General features: G+C 42.6%; 1 protein-coding gene across 1 annotated transcript; it reads right to left on the reverse strand.

Moving 5' to 3' along the window:
* LOC123103661 (AUGMIN subunit 5) lies at nucleotides 1-7,591 on the reverse strand. The gene is made up of 10 exons (XM_044525311.1): nucleotides 6,904-7,591; nucleotides 4,515-5,063; nucleotides 3,958-4,099; nucleotides 3,449-3,625; nucleotides 2,832-3,041; nucleotides 2,333-2,518; nucleotides 2,065-2,224; nucleotides 1,445-1,649; nucleotides 553-685; nucleotides 1-370 (listed from the first exon to the last, which is right to left on the reverse strand). Exons 1-10 carry the CDS (start codon nucleotides 7,350-7,352, stop codon nucleotides 218-220), a joined length of 2,364 nt encoding a protein of 787 aa, XP_044381246.1. The 5' UTR covers nucleotides 7,353-7,591; the 3' UTR covers nucleotides 1-217.
* Nucleotides 7,592-7,839: the final 248 nt, after the last annotated feature.

Consider the following 7,839-nt stretch of genomic DNA (forward strand, 5'->3'; position numbering starts at 1 on the left):
AGCGCGCAACAAATCGACATTTAACGTATGATAAAACATACAAAAAACACATACTACATGATAAACAAATTAATTACAACCCAAACCAAGAAGGATGCGTACATATAACAATTACAAAACAGCATATGGCACAAAAGCTATCGAGTAGATACACCCGGCCGGTGACCCAATGGCCTCCAAAGAATAAAAATAAAGCACGGTAGCAGCTGCAGCTGCCCTATTCTTCACCTGCCGAAGACATGGCAAGTGTTCGCCTGGAGATCTCCATGTGGAGTTGCTTTACGAGGTTGATCCAGGCACCAACGCTTTGCCCATCAATCGTCACCCAGTCTACTATTGTCGCTGCTGGTTGCTCGTACCATTCGTCGACCTGGGGGTTACCAAGGCATCATCAGTAAGACGGAATGAAGTTGATGGATGAAAGCACGCATGCAGACATTGGCACTATTGGCACTTCTCATCTAATCAAAATGAGTCTGCGTTGCTGTGGCTCCCTTGGAAGTAACAACCTAGCGAATCAGAAGGTTGCGCATGCAAGTCAGCATTACTTACCAGGCCCCTAACACGCCTGCAATCTTCAAAACACCTTTGCGCCTCTTGAACTGCATTTCTCAGTTCGGGCAACCACCGTTCTGCCACGACCTTTTCTTGTTCACCAGCTAATTTGAGACAATAGTTGCCCACTCTACATAAAGGAAGGGCAACCCGGTAAGCATTCTTGGGAAATGCAGAAAGATATAATGCACTAATTACTAAATAACATGAAAGATATGAATAGTAACTTTGGCATACATAGACAAGACAATATTAAAGTTAATGCTAAGTATTGACACAATTATGCTACTCCCTCCGTTCCTAAATATAAGTCTTTTTAGAGATTCCAATATAGACTTCTACATACAGAGCCAAATCAGTGAATCTACACTCTAAACTATGTCTATATACATCCGTATGTAGTCCGTATTGAAATCTCTAAAAAGACTTGTATTTAGAAACAGAGGGAATACATCAATTCAAGGTTAGAGTATGTCTTCGTAATAAATCCTATATAACGTCACTGACTTCACAAATGCTGGAGTTGCTGTCACTGAATTCCTATAAAACCTGCGTACTCGCCACTTTCTAAACAGTGAAAATATATCATTTGCACTCCAAAGTTGAAGACAACCTATGATGAAATTCAGCATGACATGGCATAGCATGCACCTATACTCCTATATCGAGTACGTTAGCTAAAGAACGCAGCATACTGTTATTTGTAGTATAGGGAGTAGGATTACCAGGAACAAGCAACAGAGGAATGAGGATACAAACAATATTCACTCTCACATGCCTACAAAGTACAAACTGTAGCCGAACAATGACAGCAATGATACAAAGTATACCTTCTCTAGTAGTATGATGCCTGTATTCAGAAAATACCTACCACCGCAGGAAATCATACCTTTCATATTCTTGTTGAGCACGATGTGCACGATTTAGCAAAACACGATCATTCTCAGCAAGATTTCTTCGTGTGTGCACCAAATTAATAGCTTTTGATAGATCCTCTAGTATACTAGCTTCAGAACCACAAGGTTTTAGGCAAAACTCCAATGCACTCAAAACTGATGCTAAGCCAGAATCTGTGCCTTCTGTACCTGGTGAAACTGTTAAACAAGAAACAAGAGACACCTGAGTACTCTCTAGCATAAGAGAAGAATGACGAAGTAGTTCATAAATCAAGTGGATAAAAGGGCACATGGGAAAGGGGAGCACTCTTTGTTGCAAACAGTTGGGTCCAAGCATACATAGACAAGAAAATATTTAAGTTTTAATAGAGTTAGCGCTAAAAGTGTCCTAACTGTATTGGTCCTATTGGCTAACTGCAACAGAAGGTGACCAATTTTAGGATGAAAGAACTATTTTTATCCCTGCTTGACCCAGCTTCAAATCAGGGCAAGCATGCAGAATCCCATGGCTGCACCACTAGGGAGGGAAGGACACATCTGCCTTAACATGATTTATAACATACAAGATCATTACGAGAGAAAAATAGAGAGAGAACTCCCAACACAGCCGTACCAGAATTATACTGAAGAGCAGTAGAAATGCGGCATATAGATGGTATGGCAGAAGGATCTCTAGCACCAGCTCTTGCAGTTAATATAGCAGCCTGTTTTTCTGCAGATGCAAGTGCTTCTGACCCTGTAGCACCATTAGAACCTACAGCCTCCAAAAGGGCCTACAAAGGGAAAACATCAGCAAATTCAATGGAAAGATCAATCAGGCAAATCAAAGGGTGCTCGATTTTCAGATGAATAAACTAGCAAAAACTCAATATGTTACCAACCTGAGGAGTTGCGGGTAACCTGCATAGGCTATTCTCCAGACTTTGACCAAATGCGGCTAATTCTCGCTCAATAAGATCTCTCGAATTAGTTGACATATCTACCACAGCATTGCATGCAGGGATGATTGTCTTTGATGCATATCCTCTAGCAGATAACAGTTGTTGCTCCCAAAATGCTGACGCTTCCTATATATGACAATTCGGTATCATCTTTCAAGAAATAATCATATTTATTGCATTTCAACGAGGAAATGCAAATAAAGATATGACCTAGCCATAAAGCTGCCAGCAATTATAGCCCACAAATCAGATAGAAAAAATAAATCTTAGTTGAAGTGAGTAATATATTTTTAGCTCATTGCACAGCTGATGTTGGTGCTATCCTGCTAATCACGCTGGTAACAGTGAACGCTTAGAATTGTCTTTCATTTGTACATTCACGTCATATCAAACTAATTCTAGTGTTAAAAGAAAAAGAAAAAAAGCATTCCAGACTAACCATGTTGGCCCGTAGAAGAGCACTGTAAATGCACTCCAGTTCTGATCGACGAGCGTCAAACTCTTCGATTTTCTTCCACTTCTTTTTCAGAGAATCTTCCGCTTCTTTCCACTCGGCGCATAACTTATACAGACGTTGTACCTCAGATGTTAATGTATTCAAACTTGCCTTTAATCCAGCAACTTCTCTTTCTTTGGCCCAAACATCCAGCTAAAATGAGGTAGCCAACACTATCAGGAAAAGATTATGGCTTATACAACATTTTTTATTTTCTATAATGATATAGTAGCAAAAGGACAGTGCACAACTGGTTAGCTTACGAGCAGCAAGTGCATGCAGCTTCCAAATTGAAAGTTTTAAAGCAATTTTTCAGAAGGAATCCCAACTGGCGGTGTCTTGAACAGTGTGAGTATGTCCAAGTAAAGTATAAGCACCAACATGAAGCATGGCCTCAAGCTATAAATACTTCCTACTGTTAACAGGTTGTTTCATGACAGTGCCGTGCTTAGCTGAACTTAATATGAAACTGGGATGTTATAAGCATAAAAGTTTGGAGTACTTTGCAAAGAGAATCCGATATGCCCTCCATCATCCATAATGACATTTTGAACATGTACCTCCAGGTGCCTGCTGTTGGTGACATTCTGTGAGGTGTTCCCGGTAGGCAGCTTCTTATTTCCTGTCGCATCAACAGTTCCATGAAGGCGCTGCAAGAGCTTCTGACTTAGAGCTTTAGCTTCTGCAGCCTTATTCAAAGCATCTTCAGTGGCTAAGAACTGCTGAACATGTTCTTTCTGCAAGGCCAAGTGCAATACATTAGTTAACTTCGGTGTCATGTCCCTTGTTTGGAGAAAGAAGAGCTAGGCATAATCATAGAACTTTTTCAGTAACAGAACATGAGGCCACTCTAAAATAACAAAGTCCTGAATGATAACTTGACATTTGTTTCTGAGAGCAAACAGAAGAGGTAATGGAAGACAGAAAACACAGATATGACAATTTGCGTTCATGAAAAGAGGTGTAGAACTGGAAGGAGAAGTACATATATCCAAAAGAATGGTATCAGCTTATTCTCTTCCTATACATGTAGTGGATATAACCCTTCAAGTGGCTCCTAAGGGAGTACCTGTCGTTCTAGTAGCTGGTCATGTGTTCCTCGGGTCGACAGCTCTGATCCAATCTTTCCATTGCCATACACCTGATATGGTAAGGGTGAGCTTGCATCAGTTGAAGCAGCATCAATGACCTGCTCATTTTCATATTTATACCTAGGAACAAGAATTTGTATATCTGGTTAACATCTAACCCCAAAGAAATATAAGCTTAGCAAGATAGTACTTTGTTTAGCAAAGCAGTTCAGTACAAAGATCAACTAATAAAAAACCAATAGAAGATTAGAAAGATTTTCTCATTAAATGTGCTATATAGTATTTCCTTCAACAATGAATATCTACTTGTTTGTTTGGCAAGGTAAATAAAATCCCCAATTAGAATATAATTCACACTTAAAGACTACAACCACGGGATTACATTCATGAGAATGTAACCAGATCACAAAAATGATCAGAAGTCATTAAAGAATATTGTTCACTGAATCCTCATTGTGTGGTAGGAACATTTAACTCTTACATGTCTGTCATTGGAATTGGAAAGAACAGATGGAAGGAAAAAACAGGATAGTACCTCAAGAGTTCTGCATCAGCACGTATGTCAATCTTATCTGTTTCTTTGTGTACAAGCATTTTCATGCGTGATGTATAACTATTGATCGATTGCAGTAACAAGGAAGGATTTTTTAGGGAATCTAATGCCACAGCTTTCACATCTGGTGGTATTTCACCATCCAAATCAGTGCCCAGCTTTGCCACATCTATCTGGCAACTCGAATTAATACCATTCCCTTCAAATGCTGGAAATGAACTCCGAATCATTTCCACCATATCCGCAGCAAGAGTTTCACATGCCTTCCGAATACTCCTTTCACGTGAGGTCTCTACAAGTACAAGATCTTCTGATAACCTGTTATTTTTTACAGTTGAGTACAGGTCCTCTCGCTCGCTCTGCAATTGCATCTCCTCAACAGCATCCACAGATCCAGCCACACCTATACTTGACCTTCGCACATCTCTTGCTTGGTTAACAAAGTGATGCAGACGTCGCTGGTATTCAGCAAATATTTTGCAAGCTTCGTCACATTGCTGATCATACGCCTCGAGCATAACTTGTTTGTGCCTAAAGTTAAAAACATGGAATTGTTATTTTACTCTTTGTCACAAGCTAAGGTTGTGGAAGATCATGCGGAAACATCAAAGCAGTGAAGAAAAAAGCAGTTCCACATGAAAATTCGGCACTGATATCTTCTGAACAAATATTAGAACAGTGTGGCAAAATGAATTTTAGAAATTCTTCACATTTGCAGGTTTATACCAGATCTAACCTAGAAAACGTTTATATCATACATAAATGACATTGATGCAGTTGCTTGTATGAAAGTGTGGCTGCAAGGAGCCTGCACCCTACCTGGTAGGGCACAATCAACGTTTAGACCACATACATTTATAAACACTAAAAGATGAGTAGTTGAATAAATATGTTTTCTGCGCATAAACAAAATGCAAATACCATTTATGATCTGCAATACATCACTATTATGCTAATCAAGAGAAACTGAAATGTCAACTATCTCACAGTCACACTAATATTACAACAGGGTCAAAGGACCAATGAAGATACCCACATCTCATGAATTTTGTATTGCAATTGAAATTAGAAATTCGGCATGTACCGGGAATAGTGGAAGAAACAAAAAAGGTAGCTACAATACAACCATACGTAAGTATAAACAGCAGTGTAGCAATAAGGGTATGTTTGTATGCACCTATACTTGAACATGCAGAATTTTTCGCAAGCTTATTAAGTTATTATTTAAATAGAGCAGGAAGGCCTTCTGATCTCACAATCAACCAGTCAGGTATTAGTTTATAACTGTGATGCAAATCATAGCCTGTTCCTTCTGTGATTTGTGCATTTTCAATCACCAGATCTAGTAGGGTGAGTTTGGTTCTGAGGCTAGCAATCTCCTACCAATGCTGGGCAAGGGTGGCTATTTGGTAACATCAGAGAAGGCCTGCTTTGCTTGGCTAGATTCCTAGTAACCGAAATAAATATATTTGCCGTCGAAGACTAGCTGAATTGGCTCTCACATGGCCAAGGTAACAGAGAGCTGTTGCATCAGCCTCCAACCACCATACACATCGTGGTTTGCCAGTGACTAGCCAAAACAAAACGGCCTTGCTTTTCTTGGCTATGTCCAGATGATCCAGTTTTATCTAGCCTAGCTAAGCAAGATAACCTAGGGATACAGACACACCCTAAACTGCAGCACTAAATATCCATTAGCATTGAAACTCTCTCACAGATTGGCACATGAAGAAGCTTTAGAAGTTGATGGAAAGTAGAGCTAATGGCATTTCATTGAGGAACATCATTTAGAGTGGCCATAAACTCTACCAGTGCTTTAGTGGTTCTACTATATGTTAGTCTTCTGCGTGGCATCCCTTCAAATACATCAAGCCTTGATCCCATTAAACTCAACTCAAGATTCAAGAGTGACATTTCCAAGTAAAGTAGTGACAGTAGTAAATATTAAGTCCTACATTTTCAGGCAATTTTACCAATAAATTTAGCAAGCTGCAAAAGCGAAAATCACAATGTAGCGTGAATATAATCCCCGTGCCTACTACATGTAGATCTTTTGGGTGGCATCAACCTGAACATCCCCTATAATATATCAAACCTTGTTCCCATCAAAATCCTATAGGGAGTGACACTTTCAAGCAATTCTATCGGGGGTATTTTCATGTATTTCTACTAGTGTCACTGTCAAGTAAAGTATCGACAGTCAGTTGGTACTAAGTCAAGACGATTTCCAGGCATCCCTATCAATAAATACAGCAAGCAGCAAAAGTGAAGACCAAAATGTAGCGTCAATTAAATCCCCATATCTCCAATAAGATCGTCAAATCAAATCGTAAATAGTTTGTGCCCCCTGATTCCACCGGTATATGGGTACCTGGCATTGGAGCGCTCGCCCAACACACGCTTGCGTTCGGCCTCCTCGCGCGCGACCTCCGCGATGCGGGCGCGCAGCTCCTTGCGCTGCCTCCGCACGACCCCGCGCAGCCGTTCCGCCTCCTCGGCGGCGAGGTCCCGCTCCCTGGCCTCGGCCTCTCTGGCAGCCGCGTCGCCCCCTCCCGCCCCGACGCCCCCCTCCCGCGCCCGCCTGGCCGCGACGCCGTGGACGAGGATGTTCCGGCGCGCCGTGGCGACCGTGCGCTCGGAGCGGACCCGGCGGAGGAGGAAGGACCAGACCGGGAGCATGTTGCCGCGGCAGATCTTGCGCAGCTGCTCGGGCGCGGGCGGCGCGGAGGGGTAGCCCATCTCGTCCTGCAGCCACTCGATGATGGCGTCGGGCGACACGCCGCCGGGGCCGGTGCTGCCGGAGACGGAGGAGGCGGGCATCGCCGGCCGGCGGGTGGGGAAACCCTAGGCGCCCGATGTGACGAGGAGGGGTTGGGTCGGCGGTGGGTAGTGGAGGGAGGGAGGGAGTGGGAGTGGTTTTTTTGAAACTTTCTCCTGGGGTCTCGTTTGGATCTTTGTGGGGGGAGGGACGGCGTCACGGCGCCGGCGCGGGACGGCTGTGTTTGGTCGTCGCGGGCAGCAAATGGACGAACTCCCCGTGACGGCCGTCCGAACTCCGAACAGGGGAGAGGAGAGGGTGGTCCGGTGTTTCGAAATGTTATATTCAGACGAACCGTGTTCATAGCGCGACCAAACAAAGACGGAATAGTGAGAGAATGTTCGTGCGAGTAGGTGCACAATCACAGCACACACCCGATAAATGAGTTGTGCAGTTTCTAATATTTCCCTATATGATGTGGAGCATATATGAAGGGATGTGATGGTGTTCAGAGCATCTACAACCGAAAATGGACAAATCCGACTATAT

The sequence above is a fragment of the Triticum aestivum genome, chromosome 5A (assembly GCF_018294505.1).
Source record: "Triticum aestivum cultivar Chinese Spring chromosome 5A, IWGSC CS RefSeq v2.1, whole genome shotgun sequence".
In the NCBI taxonomy this organism is placed as follows: domain Eukaryota; kingdom Viridiplantae; phylum Streptophyta; class Magnoliopsida; order Poales; family Poaceae; genus Triticum; species Triticum aestivum.